Genomic DNA, 20328 nt, shown 5'->3' with positions numbered 1-20328 from the left:
TAATTCCTATATTGTTAGAAACCAGAATATAAGAGACTCATTTAATGTTTATTAAGTCAGTAAATTTACATTGTATCATATGAGGCTGTGATGCACAATAAACATACAGTGTCAAAAAAAAAAAAAAAAAATATAAGCTGTATTAATTTAAGAATAATTAAATATTTACTTTACAAAATTATATACAGTACTGATTATAAAGTATAGTTTTCCTTGAACCATTTAATAAGAAATGTTATGATTACAACATAAATTTTACAACTTCAGCTACAAGTCTAAAATAAAATTGAATTGCATGTTTGAATTATAATTTTATAAAATATTGCCAATGAAAATTACTTTTTCATTGCTTGTAAATGGGTGAAATTTCTTAAAATTAAAAAAATACATTATATCTAACAAAGAGCATGATATGAAAAATAGACTTTAAAAATGGTCTTAAGTTAGTTATGACTACATTTTTCCTAGTTCTCTTTATTACAAAGAATTATATACATTAGTACATATAACATAATAAATTGATATCATAAACAAAGTTACACTATTTCATTTTTAAAATATTTTCAAACACACAAGCATTTTTTATCTCCAGGAATGTACAAGTATTTTATATTTTACCAGAAACACAATTCTCACACGTTTAATTAGTTACGCTCTTACTATTTCATTTTTAAAATATTTTCAAACACAAGCATTTTTAACTCCAGGAATGTACAAGTATTTTATAACTCATTTCTACATTTACCAGAAACACATGATTTACACACGTTTAATTTTTTGTGTATACAAAGCATAAGTTAAAAAAAAATTTTTTAAGTTCCAAACTTACTAGAATTCATTTGCAATATAACTAACAAAATCATACATAAGATGAGACATCTTTGAATGTAAAGTAATTTTAACTCTCTAATGAGAGAGAAATCTTTTCATTGAAATATATCCTTGAATAAGTAATGTATAAATGTTTATTTCAACATGATTAGACTAAATAAGTTTTTACATGTAAAATATACTTAGAGCTAACTGTATGTACTTAAAATAATTTTCATATCTTACAGATATTTCTTACATATAATTTATGTACTTGTTAATGCATGTAAGGAAACATATCTTAAGCTAGTGAACAGTGATATGAAATAATTATATTTTCAGACAAATTCCAAAAATACATATGGCTAAAAACACTCATATTTTCAATAGGCAACATTTTTCTTATGTTCTCCAGTTTCTCACTTTAAAGTGCCTAATCTGAAAATATGGGGTTGATAAAACAGGAATGTACAATAGTTAACTTTCTAAAATAAGGCATTCTAAGAGCTCCAGGTTGATTTTTAATTATTCAACTTCTGTGTTATAAATACAGCTTTTTTTTAACTTTTATGATATGTGTGTGTGTGTATTACTAAATCACCACAAAGGATTTAGTGTCCAAAAGAAACACAAGTTAATTTACTAGATATGCAAAAAGTACATACATTCAGAAAATATATAGAGATGTATATGTAGATGACAAAAAAAACAACAGCTAAATATGATATACAAATCAGGGCCTAAGGTTCACCCCATGCAACCTAATCCATTTTGCCACAGATTAATCATTATTTAGAGAACATAATTTAAATTGAAAAAGTCATGAATATACAGTACCTTAATTTTCCACTTGAAAATACCGTAATCTCTACTCTTTATACCTTACATGTTTTAATGTAAAATATTGAATAATATCATAAACTATGTCAACAGCTATAGTAGATGTTCAACCAATCTTACTGTTAATCAGCAATAAAATAAGGAAGAAAACAGTTGCTTGAAACATTAATGTTATTTTACAAAAAACAACTCTAGCTAATACTGTTTTATCATGCAAGCACATGTATCTATCTTTCTGTAATACATGCAGGTAATATTTCATTCTATGAAATACGCATAATAAAAAGTGTATTTTCTAAGTATGGAACAGAATAATAACACAATTCAGTTCAGTTTTTTTTTCCCATTAAAAAAATTCATGGACTAATTAATCCACAAATTGTAGAAGACAATCAGTAAATTTAATTAGGTTAAAAAAGAACCTAAAATAACAAGGTTTTCTCACAAAACTGTATATTCTTATAAAAATAGCTGTAGTATTTGATTGATAATATTAAACACTGGGTATATTGCTCTATAAAATTTTATCTAAATTTATCTAATACCAATTAATGTATTAGTATGCTTTAAACTATATAATACTAGGAGGTTTTAAAGCAATTTTTTCAAATATTTCTAAGTCCATACACACTTGTACGTACATATTACAAAAAACAAAATTACTCAGAAAACCCATTAAAGTGTTCCAAACTGACTTTAAAACATTTTTTATTGTAAGAGCTAGTCATGATTTTAAATTTTTTTGCCGATATGAAACTTAAAACTTTAAAAAAAAACCTAAACCTTGTTGCAAAATATTAAGAAAGCTCTACAACATTATAGGGCTGGAATTTCTTGCACAGCTTCTGCCTTAGCACTGAATGGATGACTATTCTAATATGATCCACAATAAAGTACATATACGTACTGACTGAATAGGTACTCGTATAATTATATATAATTATTTGCTATAAACAACCCCTGGGCACTTAAGTTGCATAAATATATATATAATATATATATTTTTTCATATCTGTGACTGATATATGCCTACAAAGAAGAAGACTTAAATAAAACTGAATAATAAATGAGAGGAAAAACGATCATAGATTAGATAAAACAAATCTATGAATTACCTACTTTAATCCACTAAATGTTTTTCTTAAACAACTGAAAATATATGTACCTATGTGTAAGTAGAAACAAACAAACTATAAATTATAGCCAATAAATTCTCTATCAGTTGAGAAAATTATTCACATACTTTACATTTCTTCTGCACTTCTCCTGAAAGACAAACATGTCTAGCTCCATTCAAAAAGGCAAAGCACAGAATACTGAAAGACCACGTTAGTTATGGTTCCTGGAAACCATAAATTCTATAATGTATTAGTGGTTTTCAGCTTCAATTATAGATGCTTAAAGTATTCTATCTAGACAGGAAAAGTTTTATACAGCTTCTGATACAATCATAAACATGTGAAGCATTTGAAGAATATGAGCTCAAAAAACATCATCACAGATCTATAAATGAAATACATTGTACACATAAGGAAATAGATAAATGATCCCATTCAATACATAAAATTGCTCACTCATTCATGTTAGTTAATGAAAACTTATATTGTATGTTGTAAATTATTTGGATGTGTCAATGCTCATTAGTGAAAATAATAAAAAACAAAAAAGAAACTACACCTGCATATCCAATAACATAAGTAGATGTATAGATAAATAAAGATCCCAGTATCATAGGAGAGGTTCACCAGAAACAGTTGCAGAGATACGATCTAAAAGATTTTGAAGATGGTATTGCAAATTTTTTGAATTTTTTTCTCTAGCAGTCTGAAAGGCTATTTTTTGAGACCCATGTTGCTTTCTAAATCCAAAATCTAGTCTAGTGTCCTGTGATGCACTTAGTTTCTGTTGAGATAAGTAGCTGGCAGCACTACGAGGGAAGGGTAGATCTCGTCTGCGACTCTGGTGTGTCTTCTCTGGGTTTAATGGTACAGATAAGTCTAATGAATCAACAAATTCCATTTGCCTCAAGGGGTCCCTATGAAATGTGGTATGTAAAGGATCAAACTCACTACATATACTGTCCATATGCTTTGACTGTGTATTCCTCTCCAACTTCTCTAAAGCATCTTTATTATAAGAGAGACTTTTAGTATTATGAATATTCTTGAATTGAAAGACTGGAGATGAAGTTTCACTTTGAGACAATGAGCCCTGTTTTTCTATTACTGTAGAAACTTGACATGTTTCGGAAGGTTTGTTTTGAGTAAAGGATGAACATGACAAAACATCTAAAGCAGGTGATGAATGGGGACTGTTATTCATTGGTAATAATGTAAAATCATGACGACTTTGTCTACAATGAGATGGGCTTTCAAAATCTAATGAATGATGACTACTTGAAGATTCCCCATGTTGAGTTGAAGTAATAATATCATAATGTCTAATGTTTTCAGATTGGGTTTCAGGGCATGTTAAGTTCAAAAAAGAGCTTTTGTCATTCTCACTATACTTATTTTGCACATAGTTATTTAAAACAGGATTTGCATATATAGTTTCTAATGGTAGAAATGGAGGAAGACTATACGTGTCTGGACTGCTTCTCTCAGAGTTCATAACCAATGTAGGCTCATGAAGCTGTTGATACTTGGAATGATATGCAGATGTCTGTTTAGAAGATTTGCCTATCTGTCGCTTAAGTTCTTGGTTTTCCCGAATTAAAGAACAGAGATCTTTCTTAAGCATGAAAACTTTGGCATGCATTGATTCTAATTCTAATTTATTTGCTTGCAGCATAAGACAGAGTTCTTCCTTCTCACTCTGAAGCTGCTTGAGTTGAACTGTCAACTTGTTCTCAACTATCACATTTGAAGTTTTATGAATTTCTTCTAAGTGTTGAATCTTTGTTTGTAAAATTTCATTTTCTAACACGTATGTAATCAGTTGTTGTTGAAGTTTCAAAATATCACTTTCCTTAAGAACAGAGGAAACTTTGTTCTGACAGGACAGTGTTGCCTGAAGACTAGGGTCACTTTCCTTAAAAACAGAGGAAACTTTGTTCTGACAGGAGAGTGTTGGCTGAAGACTAGAGGAAGCTGCTTCATTTCTTGGCTGACTGATTTTAGGTTGGGAAATATTTTCTGTGAGTTTACCTTCTTTCCACTGCTCAGCTTCATTTCCCTGATTTTTAACATACTGAAGATACAATCCATGAATATGATATTCCAGTTGTTCTTTTTCTAATAATATTGTTTCAAGTCTTTCTTCAAGCCATTTTTTTTCCTTTTCCAGTTCATGACAAGCAGCCTCCAAATGTACAACTTTGTTGAACAGGTCACTTCTTTCCTTTTCAACTTGTTTAAGTTTGATTTCTACATTTTGCACTGTTTGGTGTCTGGATATAAAATCTTGTTCATAGCTTGCTAAATAATTCTCACCTTTTATATCATGCTGTTGATTCATAACATCTATTTGTTTTCTAAGCAAAAGTCCCTTCTGATTAATAACATCCAAAAGAGTTGATAGTTCATCACCAGCCCCAAACATGCACATACAAGATTCTTTTTGAATCTGTTCTTTTCTTTCGCACATGGCAAAATTGCTAGGATTACTAACAAAAGTTAAACTACTTCCCTGTCCTTGATCACGACAGTCTGAATCCAAGCCACTATCCTGTTTATTGTCACTTTCCATAATCAATTTTCTTTTTGACTCGGCATGTCTAGTACTACTGTTACTTGCAGACAAGTGTAGTGAAGAGGAATAAGAAGATCCCAGTCTTCCAGAACTGCTCTTTGGACATTCAGAAACCAAGTTAGTTGGTTGAGGAAATGGGAACTGGTGAAGAAGCTTGTTGTATGGATATTTCCTATCACTGAGACATCTATATTTGTAATCACGTTGTACTAATTGTTGCTCGATGTCTTGAAATAGTGTGATGGCATTGGTTTGGAAATGTTCAGCAGCTGTCAATCGGTCTTGAAGTTCCTAAAGCAAGAAAAAGAAATGTTTATCACATTAAACATTAAATTTAAATTGAATTTTCAACAAGGTTTAAAGAATTTTGTGCCCATGTCTAAGAGTTTAAGTGCAAGGGAGTATGTCAAAATGAAAAGCTAACTTGTGTATTTCATGGATCACTGGCTAAGAATAAACAGCTAGCTTCCATTCAATAATGATTATCTATCACTTAAAGGAATAATCATTTAGATAATGTAATAATGTCCATCCAAACATAGATACAGTATAATTATTATCCATTTAAGAGGTTCATAACATAGTTATAAAAGTAATCAAAGGGCACACTGTAAAATCATAAAATGTCACAATAAAACTGAAATAATAAAGTTTTTGTCACATGTGTTTGGAATTACTTAAAATTCAGAGTTTTCAAACAGAAAATTAAAAAGCTGTACTTCTGTAACTAAGGTACTTGTGGATTACAAGTAAAGTAAGAAATTAAAAAATTACATGAAATTCAGCTTTATAAATGCATTTATATCTACTGTAAGCAATTTGTTTTAAATATAAACTTTTCTCACAACACGTTTCAAAACGTATGCGCTGTTAAGCATATCATATTGTTTAATAGTGTTCAAAGAAAACTTAACAGAGATTTGAAAGCACCTTCAAAATATACATTGTATGTAAAACATTTTTTTTGTTTTTAAAATTCTATAAAACTCCAAAACTAGGATCCCAATAAATTTAAACCAAACCATAGTATACTTTAAGGTATGTGCTTCACAGGTGTACTGACAAGCTCTTTAATGTTTTTACAACAACAAAATAAATAGTTTACCACTTTCTTTATGGCAACTTGGTAACCAATTCTAATTGCTATGTTTGGTTTCAGTGTTTATTTGGGTTGACAACAATACAGGATAGTTTGCCAGTTTTTAGCTCCTACTAAAATAAAATACAAAACAATTATCACCTTTGTAGGGAAAATCAATCACTGCTAAAATTTCTATGATGAATTGTTGTTTAGTTGGTTGATGGGGATTTTATGGCAAAAAGCACTAGGGTTATCTGCACCAAACAGTCGATTAATTTGGGGAATAAAATTTGAAATGAAATGTAAAATATGACAAAATGCACAGAAAAATAAAAGAATAGACTAAAACATGACAGAAGTTTTAATTATGTTCATCGCAACAAGTTTAACATATTAAATAGAATTAAAAAGCACACTGGGCCATAAAAAAGCTAAAAACACAATCAATCAGGACAGTGTCACCATCACCAATGACACTGTCTAATGTCAAAGGCAAATGCTGAGAAAAAATTTCTAAAATGGTGCCATCACTGGCAGTCATAGCAATAGCATAAAAGTAAAATGTGGGCAATTGTGACTTAACTGCCACAAAAGCCAGACATTGATGGATCAGACCCTTGTAAAAGAAAATGATGAGTAATGAAACTGGCCATTGTGTAGCATAGATAACTTCCTCTCTCTCATCCTTACGGAAACTAGATGGCCAAAAAAACTATCATCAATATTATAAAAGCTCAATTGTTTTATTTGCATTGTTTTTGTTTTATGTTAGGCTTCAATTGTCTGGAGACCAATTAGCATCAGAACTTTCTACAATGGAAGAACCAAAGTCACACGGGTTACATGTGTCTTCATACAAGTAATGATTGAAACACTTCCACATTCTATTGTTTATAATTCAACCCATAGTATATTCAGTACCAAACTAAATGCACTACATTGTAAGAAGCATCATACAGTAGGCACTAGTCAACATAGTTGCACATGTACATGTGTTTACCTATGTATGTACTAAACTGTTAAAGAGTACCATATCCTGAAACTAATAGTCACCATTTGCAACATCAACAAAACAGAAAGAAAAACACAGCAAAAATAACTGCCCCTCGATATGTAAATCTAAAAGATATTTTAACGTACTGAATCAGTTTTCAGCAGACAGTATGTAAAGCTACATGTGATATAAGGCAGTCAATCAGTTGTAGGCATAAATAATTTATTAACTTATAATATGGTATATTGTGTTTTAAAGTATTTACAATCAGTAACATGATTAATAACCTTAAATTTATATTTTTGTCATTTGGGTTTCAAAAAACATTGAGTACAATGTCACCAGCATAGATTATCTCACAATACTTAAATATACTGCAGTATTCGTACATACAGAAACACAGGTGTCGCTAGGCACTGGCACACGGGGCCCATACCCATAATCCTCAGTTGGTGTCTTGAAAAATCAGAATAGAAAACCATGATCGATATCATAATGAAATGCCAAAAATTACCTCGCCTGTGGGCCCAAGCCCCAAATCCTTTAAGAACCTAGTGATGCCTATGTACAGAAACAACATGCAATATTATAACTTTTCTTTGATTTTAAATAAATATTAGCACAATCCTAAACATACTCAGTCCATAATCCAGCCATTCTAGTCTAAATTATGTAGTAGCACAAGATTACAGAAATTTATTTCATTACCTAAAAGTCCTGATCTTGAAAATGTAGCACAAGCCTAAATATATTCAGTTTATGATCCAACTGTTCTCATCTTGATAATGCACCAGCATAAGACTACAGAAATGTATCTTATTACCTGAAAGATCTACTATTGAAGATGTATTAATACAAGACTTAAGATATTCAGCTCATGATTTGACTGTCTTGCTTTTAAAGGTTGTAATATTTATTTAATTTTTAAATAATGTTTTAGCAGAAACTTCTAATATCAACAAAAGATAACTCCAAATGTGCCCTTGTTACTTTATGGATATACAACAATCAAACAAATATATTTACACATTACCTATTTTTCTATAATCAAACAAGATTCAGATTTGAAAATGATCTTCCAGTTAAAAGAGACACTCAGTGAATACTTACAGGTTCAACATAAAAAGCTAACCCTTTCTTTTTCACTCCTCTATACAAATTTAACTGTATAAAATAAGGTGCATTAAAGTATGCTTTCATAAAGGATGTTCCACTTACTTAGACAATGACTGTGATTAAACTATCTACAGAGGCAGAAACACTTCACTTCAGTGTAACTGAAAAGTCCATTTAGAGTCACTCCCAATACAGAATTTAAATAGGTTAACCACACAGAGTTGCTCAGCCTGTCAGTAGGATGACAGAGTAGGTGATACACCTAAGTGTACTTTGTTAAAAGAAACAAGTTCTATAGGAAACATACATGTAGGAGTGAAGTATTCTATATGTATCACGTGGTTCCTAGTTTTTCTTCATTACTTAAAATTCTCTAAACTGCAACAGGTTTTCAAAGTTTTCATTGTTAATTAACAATTCAAAATGACAGACATAATATTATTGGAAATAAATTAATTTCCATGTACATTTAAAGTGCAATGAATCAAGCATGACCGATGCAATAAAATAAAGTAACAACAGTCTACTTATTAAAATCATGTTACTTAAATGAGATAAAAATGTAGTTATCACACATGTTGAATAAAGGTATTGAACACCAGAAACTACAAAGTCCACCAAAACTAAAGTATTTCTAGTCTACTGAGTGTATGTCAATAATTTCAAAATTCATCTAACAGTCAATATGAAAACATCATGATATACACATGCACAGAAATACAGCTACATCTACACATGTGTAATACAAACAAGTAGTAAAACACTGAGATCACTGAAGACAATGCAGACATCTACCATGAAGGGAGACATTTTTAGGGTTTCATAAATATTGTTACTAGCTGGCAATGTAATTTTAACATAAATTAATTTCTGTTTCTGTTTCATATCAATTTTTTTTCATCATACTCATAATTTCTAGCTTTTTTGAAATATCAGGCAGGCGGTAATACTGTATGTATGGATGACCTGGATTGCTCATCTAAATGGTATTTTAAATATATCCTCAATAGGTATTCAGAACTTTACAATACTATATAGTGTTTCTACTATACAGTCTGTAAATATCATAGTAAAGAGTTTGAATTTCTTGTTCTGTCTGCTGCTTCTTTTTTATTACATGATAACTCAAAAACCAAAACAATGGTACTGACCAATTTCACTGAGGTGACAGTTTCAAACAAAGTTTCTGCTTTTATAGATATTATTAATAACTAGCAGTAATTTAAAAAAAATCATAATTCTAGTGTAAATGATGTTATCATTACCCCTTGAAGTTAGCTTTCTTACAAAAATTTGGTGTTCCTTTAAAAAGTTTAAGTACAGGGTGAAATAAGAATGACCAGCCAATAATAAACAATAAATATTACAGTTGGAACCTCACTATATTTAGAACTTGGTTATAAATACAACTTTTCTATGTCTATTGAAACACTGCATTAAAAAAACAACAAGCAAACAAGTAAAGAAAAACTTTTCAAAAAAAGGAAGTACATGTAGGGATGGTTAATATCAATCCTTCAAAAACAATGCAAACAAGATAGTAGAGATGGCGTTTATATCATCTGTATATAATAGTACAAGCAAGAATTCAAATATAGCAATGTATATAATTATTCAATCACAAGTGAGTTTAATTTAGCCTAGTTTTGTCTGTTAACATTCTACTACTCTGTGTGCCTGTGCAATTATGAAGGGATGATGCAAGTGCCATCCCTGCTATCTTGTTTGCATTCTTTTTGAACTGTTGATATTTTCTTTACTTGTTTATTTAGTCTTGACTTACAGCAGTTTATATTAAAACTATCTCATGAAAGGCATACTGTACTTAGAAAAAAACAAATGATTTAATACTAAAGTTTTTGCTACTAACTTAATTCCAATATAATGATGCTTTACTTTTGGTTTATCTATCTTTATTATGAGATAGATTTTTTTCACTGGGTAAAACATTTACAACTTATTTTAAAATTACTATTCCCATTGCCCTCATCTTCCCCCAAACTATACTATAAAATGTGAATATGTTATAAGAATTATATGGACTGCATACAAACGGTCACTTTAAAATTTCCGAAGCAAGATAAGGATTTTAGTATTATAAAAATGCTGATTAAGTTACATTTTACATACCTTAATGGCAACTAAAGACTTCGCATGTTCCTTTATGAGGAAATAAACAGGTGCTGGAATGGCCATCTCTGATTGACAGGTACTGTGTGGATGACTGTTTGTAGAACTGTCTTCCTTGTGGTCAGTTCCAATCTTACAGTTTTCACGGAGAGTCTCGCAGTCAGCAGCGTCCTCATAGCTTAAGCTGCGAGTCTCTGTCCTCTGGTGCTGAAAATATACCAAAAAAAAACGTACTTTGAGAAACCAATGTTAGTTGCCTTGACTCATCTGTCATAATACACATGCTGTGTAATACGTTTTCTAAAAACTCCTGCAATCAAAACGAACAATTTTTGGTATATTATATTATATAATATAATTATAATATTAATATAATTATAATTAATATTTTATAATATAATATTATATATTATATTATATTTTGGTATATTATATTACGATTTTTGGTATATTATCCATAAACTGATATGAGAGCTAGTCTTAGCGACTATATTTGTGGCAGGCAGGTTATGTCTATAACGTTCCATATTTACTTTTTTTTGCAATAACAGAATATATACAACTGTTAGGTAACTAACAGGCATATTATAGAAGCCTTATGAAACGTCTCCCTTTTTCTGTGGTACTTCAGACGGTGAAACTGATATTTTCGGTTTACATGAACTAAAATGTCACGTATTTTGCATCTACAATCTCGTGTGTAGTCATGTACAGCATAACTACATGGTATACCTGAGAAAACTGAAAATATATTGAACACTATATATATAAATCAAACCCGAGTAAAAAACAACAACAAAAGTCTACTTTTTGAACCGCACTTTCTGATGTTGCTGTACGAATCGGAAAACATAATTACATGAAAATAATACAAATTGTTCGTGCCTTGGAAACACTGAAGAAAATCCATGAAAATGATCTACGGAAGTGAACACAGAAAAATATACATGTCGAATTTCATAACCCAAATTAACGTCAACTTCAATGACGACTTTCTTAATACTTGCCAGTTTCTAAAATCAAGTTTTCACATTTAATCCTTACCTTAAAAATCTGATTTGTAAATGACTTAAATAGAATTAATAATAATTACAGTTAACTTACTTAATCTAGTTCACACCATAACAGTCGTTTTTCATGAAAACCGATTACATAAATAACGCCTAGACCACAATTATGTCTGTTGTATTCCAGCCGCCCTGATAAGCCTTGGTATTTGGTCAAAAGCCTTGTCAGCACTTTATATGGCAGAGAAAATATTCTTCTTTGGTTTCACTTACAATTGCTTTTAGTTCTTTAAAAGATCAGCTGTTCGAAAATTATTCACACACTCACGTACATCGAGCTACGTGCAAGTTTCACTCCTCTTTGTTCAACTCCGTTCATCATACATTAAGCTTCGCTCAAGGTACATTGAACTAGATTCGGCAAACAGCTACCTCTCCTGCTGCAACCAAGTGTACACCGTAACGACCGATAGAGGGAGGGTCATTCACTTAATGTGTCGAACGTTCTCAATTTCACGAAATCGTAATTCGATTGAACCATCGTCATTCTTATCAGCTTGTCAAATTAAGTAATTAACTGAACAAACCTGTCAAATTATTTAATTAATCGAATAAACATTTTGATGGTTAATTACATCTAGGCTCAGAAGAGAGCTGATGTAAAAAAAATATTTATTTTTCTATGATGGACGTATTATGTTTTAGTATTTCACCAACACTGCTAATTCAGACTACTGACTAAACATCGCCGACTTCTCTTTGCATACGAGAAGATAAATGTTGAAGTTGTCTTCTCTTTACAGGCAATGTTCAGGCAATACACCTTTCAAATCTTCAGAAGAAGAAGAAAAAAAAGGTCAAAACTGCGGTATATACAACGAAGTTTTATATTTCAACACTTGTAACTAGTAACAAAAACAAGGTTTTTGAATAGGAAATGGTACGTATATATATGTGTGTGTGTGTGTTGTGTTTACACGAAATTGTGTTTCAATGCTACAAGCATTGAATTTTTCCTAGACTAAAAGTTCACGCGTTGCTTTGACAAGTCAATAGTTAAAATGTCAAGTACCATTTAAAACGGATACACTTTCTATACACAGAACTTCAAATTTAACATGTAGTATATACAACTGAAGATGTTTCAGCATTTTTTTTAAACATTTCTGTGACCAAACACACCTTTTAATTTAATAAAAAAATGTGTCAACTATGAATTACAGGTGGTATATTCTCTAGGACGTCTGTAAAAAATCAAAAATATAGTTAAACATGCCATATGTCCAATAAAGTCTTAGGTTTAATTGCTTGTCCTTATGTGGATAAATATAACAAACCCAAGAGAATAGAACTTGCACTCTTTAGAACCCAGTCAAAAAGGAATTAAACATGGAGGTATACAGTGAAATAACACAGTGAAAAAGGAATTAAACATGATGGTATACAGTGAAATAACACAGTGAAAAAGGAATTAAACATGATGGTATACAGTGAAATAATAAAGTGAAAACCCAGTGAAAAAGGAATTAAACATGGAGGTATATAGTGAAATAACACAGTGAAAACCCAGTCAAAAAGGAATTAAACATGGAGGTATACAGTGAAATAACACAGTGAAATTTGTCCCAAGCCCCTTGAATGGGAAGAAATGGGCAAACAAATTATAAGATTGTACACTTGTTTTATTGATTGAAAAAAAAATGCTTTTGACTTGAGTAATAGGAACAAATGCAAAAAAATATGAAAAGAGGTCTTGTTAAATCATCAGTTTTAAATTATGGACAGTTAACTGATATGTTAATTTCACCTAATGATGAAGCAAGACAATATCATATACTTTCACCCATGTTTTCATCAATTTTAATACATTTATTGGGGTATATAAATTTCGAAGGAAATCATGCAATTAGTGTTAATGAAAAAGCTCTCAGAACTTTGGTACGAGTATCTCAAGCTTGTATATGAATGAGAAACTTAACACACAAGTTCAGCGACGTTATATGAATACAGCCTTGTCAAAAGTCTTAATATTACTTGTATTCTCTTCTAGTCAAACGTTTGATATATACGTATACTTGTTGTTTAAGACTCGTTACGTGGGTAAATTAAAACGAATCGCAAATAAAAGTACTTTAACTTAGAGAAAAGTCCGTGTATAATACGCTTTCGGCCCTCTTACCGGAGCCTTCATCGTGCAACAATGTATTGAGCGATAAAATTTCGTTAAACTGTGTTTTTTGTTGTTGTTGTTTTGTTTTTATAATCCTATATCCTAATAATACTAATCTCTGCTGGTGTAACAACTATATTAAAGTGATTCGGAATCTCGTCCTTAAGCTTTGGCTTTCATTTTGTTGAGATAAGGAAGCATAAGCCGAAAACGATTTCCGACCGTGGTTTTACAACTTCCTAATTAATACATGTTGCTCATATCTTGTGAAATGTGATTTGATAAATGCAACTTCAAAAAATAATTCACACAAAGCTCTGCTACGCTGTTGTCTGTATAATATCCTTCTCAGGAAGTTAGATAACGTATGTGGGAAGGAGAGAGTGAGTGAGTGTGAGTGTGTATGTTTAGTAAAACTTCATAAATGATTTTCATTTTTCGAAATTAAGAACTGTTCCGTATCTATGACGACAGATTTTATATATTTATAGTTCTTGTGATAACTTACAGAAATTACCTTTCAAATTCCTTCTAAACACCGTGTAACGTAAATACCGGCAGGAAGTTGTATGCGGTTCACCTGCCTCTGACGGTTTGTTTGTTTATAATTAAGCACAGTGGGGGGCGCCTCTGACGACCCCAGTAATTTTGAATATTTATGTTATACAGTTCAATGTTTGTTTGTTTTGGCGCAAAGTTACACAGTAGATACGTTCGTTGCGTCCGATGGGAGGATTGAACCCCTAATTTAACCTTTTGGTGAAGTCCCCAAACTCATTGCTGGGCCACCGAAGAACACATTTCAGTGAGCGATGACGTCAAATTTTACTCAGAAGTGTCATTCTTTTGTTCACTAAACTTTAATGTATAATTTACTAGCAGATACCAGCAAAACAAGAGTGGTCCGTAACCTATGGATTTTTTGGTGATTTACCTTACCAAGTTTGAAATACACGTTATAATTTATAATTTACCAACAGAAATCAGCAAATCAGGAGTGGCCCGTGACCTGTGGAATTTCTCAAGGATTTACCTAGCTTAGTTTGAAATATACGTTTGACATCTCAGCATGTAAAAAAGAACATGAAAATCCTCTATGCTGTAATGGTAAACAAAGACACAACAAATTACAAAGGTTGTCCCAAATATAAGGACATCAAACAAAGAATATATAGCATACATCACAATATCGAACCCCCACAAACAAACACAATTTAATGAAATAAATCAAACTCAAATGATAGTAACAAAAATACCCCCACTGCCCACACCAATATCAAAACCAACAATTTCAACTACTCAGATGTCATAAACTTATACCTATGCAGCAGCCGTGCTTTGACCAAGTAACAAGCAAATATATCAGTACAAACACGGAAAAATGAGAAAACAACCACAGAACAACATTCAAAAAGAAACGCAAACCTAACAATTAATAAGATAAATATCCAGCAATCAGTCTATTCAATTAACCCTATCACAGATGCAGTCAGAAACACCTTTACATACCTCATCCACGAATACAAAAAAATCCACAGAAGCAAATACATGGCATTACCTTACTTTTTAAAATAGCCAAGAAACAGTTCACTCAAATAATTCCACATACAATTCAAACATTTATGAAGTGTGAAGAAAAGCAATGTTTTTAGCCCTGTTGTCGTGAATTATTTGCTAGTATTTGTCAGTTTAAATAGAAACCACAAAGGAGGAAGGAAGAGGTCTAAATTACATCTGACCCCCCCATGTTGCGACTAACAACAACGCGACCAAATACCGATATATTTGTTTTTGAATTACGCGCAAAGCTACACGAGGGCTATCTGCGCTAGCCGTTCCTAATTTAGCAGTGTAAGACTAGAGGGAAGGTAGCTAGTCATCACAACCCGCCGCCAACTCTTGGGCTACTCTTTTACCGACGAATAGTGGGATTGACTGTCACATTATAACGCCCCCACGGCTGAAAGGGCGAGCATGTTTGGTATGACATGGATTCGAACCCGCGACCCTCAGTTTGCGAGTCGAGTGCCTTAACCACCTGGCCATGCCGGGCCAATACCGATATATTAGAATTCTTTTGTACTTTTCTAAAAATCCTGTATTTAAAGAACTACTGTTGCAATAAAGATACTAATTTGACCGCAAATATTTTGTTAATATATATATTAAATACATGATTTTTAGAAAAGTACAAAATAATTCTAATTGCAGACACTGAAATCTATAAGTCCACTTATCTTAGACCTAATATTAGTTAAGCCTTTATTAAATATGGTTTATATGCGATAGAGATAAATTAACAATGTAACTTGTGTGCGTTTTTTGCTTAAGTTTACTTAATACTATCAATAAATAAATTTATAATATAATTCTAGGACATAACGTTAGACCTTTTTTAAAAACTCTGGTAAGCTTTTAATATGTTGTTGAACAAAATGTTTACTAAAGTATATTTACGCAAAAATGGTTTATTAATATTCACTGTTTCTTATTTGGCGATATTAAAGTTCTAACGATTAGAAAAATCTATTGTAATATTACTCAGTTTTGTCTGTCCTGAAAATGCGCATGCGTGCGCAATTCATTTCAACGGGAAAAAAACCCTAACGTTTTCGGCAGTAAAGTTAAAACAGGTCCACCTGTCGAAAAAGCTAGTTTTTATATTTTGTCATCGTTATTGTACATTTCTAATGTCGTATAAACTGATACACAATCCACGGATTATTACGGTCATTCCAGTTCACTAGAATGTATATATATAAACACTGCGCCCGCCACTCGCAATACAAACTATACATATATGTACAGTGCCTGTGGGACGAAGTCATAACTACACTGATAATTTATTATCCTGACACTAGCAATAGTGATTATATTTAAAAGGGGTAGTTTGTAAAATGTACATAACCCATGCTTTTGAATATCGCGTGAAAATGTAACTAAGATGCACTATTATGAAGCAAGTTTCGCAGTGTTATTTACACAAGTTACGTAAATAATTAGTATATGTTAAAAGAACGATTTGTTAAAATTGATTTTTGAGGTGTGGTATTTGGCATTTTTCAACCTGTTCTGCACTGAGCTGAACCAGTTAGGTCAAAGACCCCTAGGTTTAGGAATCACGAATTTATAACTGCTGGCCACAGAGAAGGCAATCAGTCACCAGTACCTGAACAGCTTTTGGCAACGTAGAGCAAAGCATTTAGTTATGAGAATTCGTCTATCTGAACAATTAAGATAGTGATAGTGGTGTGCCGAGATGCGGATCAACAGATTGAAGGTTCGAACCGCTAGATACGCCCCACATTTTTAACTGAGGAGGATTATAACTCACGTTTAATTCTCTTGTAATTCTTAGTTCTCTTGTAAGCGGCTCTACAGTCCAATTTGAACTTAAACACTTGGAACCAACTTATATAACCTGGTTTGTGTGTACGTGAAAACAGACATACTAATACAGAAATGAAATTCACTTTATAGTTTAAAAGATGCTTGAGCTTTTTTAACCAAATCATAACAGAGTTTTGCAAATCCATAAACATACGCTCAATATATCTCCGTAGGTCAGACTGACAGAGCTTATCAAAATAACTATGGGAAAATAACCAGTAAATAAAGCGTGGTACAAGAACAGAAGAGAAATATGAGCCGCTCATGCGAGTTCCGGTACACTGCTTTTCCTACAGATCACTGCTCATCCATTAAAAGCACTCTTCCACAGGCACAAACAATTAACCACAGTTGTTATGCGCTACAGACAACTCCTATGAAGACACCGATGTTATTTTTCTTGATTTATGTTTTCTACATAAAATATGACATATTTATGTCGAGAAAAAGTATACTAGTACACGAATTCGTGTATTAAAGATTTCTAAGGCAATGAAAGGTGAGATGCAGTACATTTCATAACGTGTCCCTCCATAATGACTGCGTGGTTTACTGAGTAAGATGATTGCTTTAAAAATATAAAATATAAAAGTTTGCTCATTTTCTCGTTATTTGACCAAGAACTTTAGAAGTAACAACTGCATACTGTTTATTTTCTGCAGTGGATAATTCATTATAAAAATCACTATCTCCACACAGGCTGTGTTTGCTGTTGTTGAACGCAAAGCTATAGAATGGGATATGTGTGTTCTGCCCACCTCGGATATCTAAACTCGACTTTAAGCGTTATAAGCCCTCAAACTTACCACTGAGCCGCCAGGGGACCACAATACGCAGAAAAAAATTACTATATAATATGTATATTCAAAACTATGCAAAATTGAAGCCATACATCAAATATTTAACGTTTCTTAAGGAATACTTAATATACGTTGATTAACACAACAGTACAACAAATCACTTGTTCATCAAAGCCCTTCGAAATACTTACATGCAGAAAATGCTGTCGCACATGTAAATATGAATTCAGTTTCAACAAATTCAAATGCGTAGAAAAGGGTAATTCTGTAAAAATTTCTACATTTATTTTTCACGATATTTTAAACTATTTTTAAGGGATGGTCTAATGGTTAGTGTGCAGAACTGCGGATCGATAGTTCCTCATTGTCAACTGCGGGTATGTTATAAGAGTGACAGATAATACCCAATGGTATTCTCTTCAAAGTCTGCCAACGCATGCTGCTGACTGGTACCTTACCTTTGGTCAGTAGTCCATAATTGTTTGAAATCTAGGGGTCTCTAATCTAGTCATGTGTCGCATGATGTGCCACCTTACCTCTGGTAAGTAGTCCATAATTGTTTGAAATCTAGGGGTCTCTAACCTAGTCATGTGTCGCATGATGTGCCACCTTACCTTTGGTCAGTAGTCCATAATTGTTTGAAATCTAGGGGTCTCTAATCTAGTCATGTGTCGCATGATGTGCCACCTTACCTCTGGTAAGTAGTCCATAATTGTTTGAAATCTAGGGGTCTCTAACCTAGTCATGTGTCGCATAATGTGCCGTTTAGATTGAAAATATACACGTAAATCTGATTTTTAGTAATCTATCTTACGGCAGTCATTCGACGGATATAGTTTTAGGAAAATGTTATTTGAAAGCTATTGCTCTGAATTACCCGTTCGGCATGGCGAGTCAAGCGGTACTAGGATAAGGAGGATGCACTCATGTATACCATACACATACAAGTAAAATACTATTAACATCCGTTTATACGTGGCATTCAAAGAAACCGATACACACACACACACATACAATCAAGAATCGCTAGTGTAACACAACAGTGTTCTTATGCAGTTACACATCAAAAAGATCCGACATATCCTATTTATATGTTTAGAACTGTCATTCTGTCACCACAACACTTAGTAGTATGTTGGTCACTTTATAGAAGTTCCCCACTCGGTAATTACATCCTAAGAGAAAATATACGTTGAGTACAAACCTTTGGGTTCACAGCTTTCGTTATTAGTGCAAACAAATATATATAAATAAAATACAGTACATGTTTACTAGAACGTTTCTTGTGCATTAGACATTTTATTTACACTCAAGTACGACAAGAATAGAATGCATTAACTGATTTAATACAGATGTTAAGTTAAACATGGAAGTATTATATACAAGTCAACATTCTATTCGCAACACGCTTCTATTAGAACGTCATTCGGGGGATGGCGTAAAAAGGTGATAAACTTCAAACGCAAACCTAAAAATAATTATAGACTGAGTGAAAATATTTGAAATCATACGAAGCTAACAATTATGCTTTACTTTGGTTATTTTGCCACAACAGAAGAAGCCAATTAAATCTTGGTAATTTTCGACTTGGAAGAACACATTAATATAGTTGCTCTAAAATGCTGCAAATTATTTCGAAAATGCACGAGTAGAATGTGATTGTAATTGAAAGATGTCTAAATGATAGTTCATATTAAACAAAAACACACTGTAGCCACAACTTCTTTCTGTTACACATTGTACAAGTTGAAAGAGTAGTTTAGAATATGGTTTGCTTTAAAAATACGTAAAATAAGCATAAAATGTTTTCTTTCTTTTTGTCATATTTATATAGAAGTTTGTTTGTTTGTATTTAATTATGCACAAAGCTACACAAGGGCTATCTGTGCTCTCCCCACCACGGGTATCGAAACCCGGTTTCTAGCGTTGTAAGTCCGCAGACATACCGCTGTGCCACTGGGAGGCTTTATAGAAGTGAAAGCACATTTAACAAGATTAAACTAGTTTATTTTTCAATATATTTCAACGTATCTAATTTATATAAAGATTTTTTTACAATATGCATTTAGTTCACGGTATTTATTTTTTACTTGTACCTAAAATATTTTATAGGTTTTCTTTTAAACTTACATCCTGAAGTGTGACCTTTGAAGTCACGAAACCGGTAGAATTTTAATCAAGTCATCATGATAAGTCAGGAAATAATACGATAAGAGACAGAAGTATACAAGTGCTGTGGTGTTTTAATATATACATATAATTTCCTTTTTAAGCTACTTACATTTTGTTTGTCGTAA

At 32.0% G+C, this 20328-nt stretch overlaps 1 protein-coding gene across 1 annotated transcript in view; it reads right to left on the bottom strand.

Moving 5' to 3' along the window:
- Positions 1-356: 356 nt before the first annotated feature.
- LOC106460795 overlaps positions 357-20328 on the bottom strand; it is a 24869-nt gene continuing 4897 nt past the window's right edge. Inside the window, exons 2-3 of the mRNA XM_022392906.1 lie at positions 10665-10871; positions 357-5634 (exon numbers count right to left, since the gene is read on the bottom strand). Of these exons, the coding sequence (XP_022248614.1) occupies positions 3379-5634; positions 10665-10730 (2322 nt within the window). The 5' untranslated portion in view covers positions 10731-10871 and the 3' untranslated portion in view covers positions 357-3378. The remainder of the gene's footprint in view (positions 5635-10664; positions 10872-20328) is intronic.

The sequence above is a fragment of the Limulus polyphemus genome, unplaced genomic scaffold (genome assembly GCF_000517525.1).
Source record: "Limulus polyphemus unplaced genomic scaffold, Limulus_polyphemus-2.1.2 Scaffold0, whole genome shotgun sequence".
NCBI lineage: Eukaryota > Metazoa > Arthropoda > Merostomata > Xiphosura > Limulidae > Limulus > Limulus polyphemus.
The sequence above is the reverse complement of the archived record's forward strand: the minus strand, read 5'-3'. Positions and strand labels throughout refer to the sequence as shown.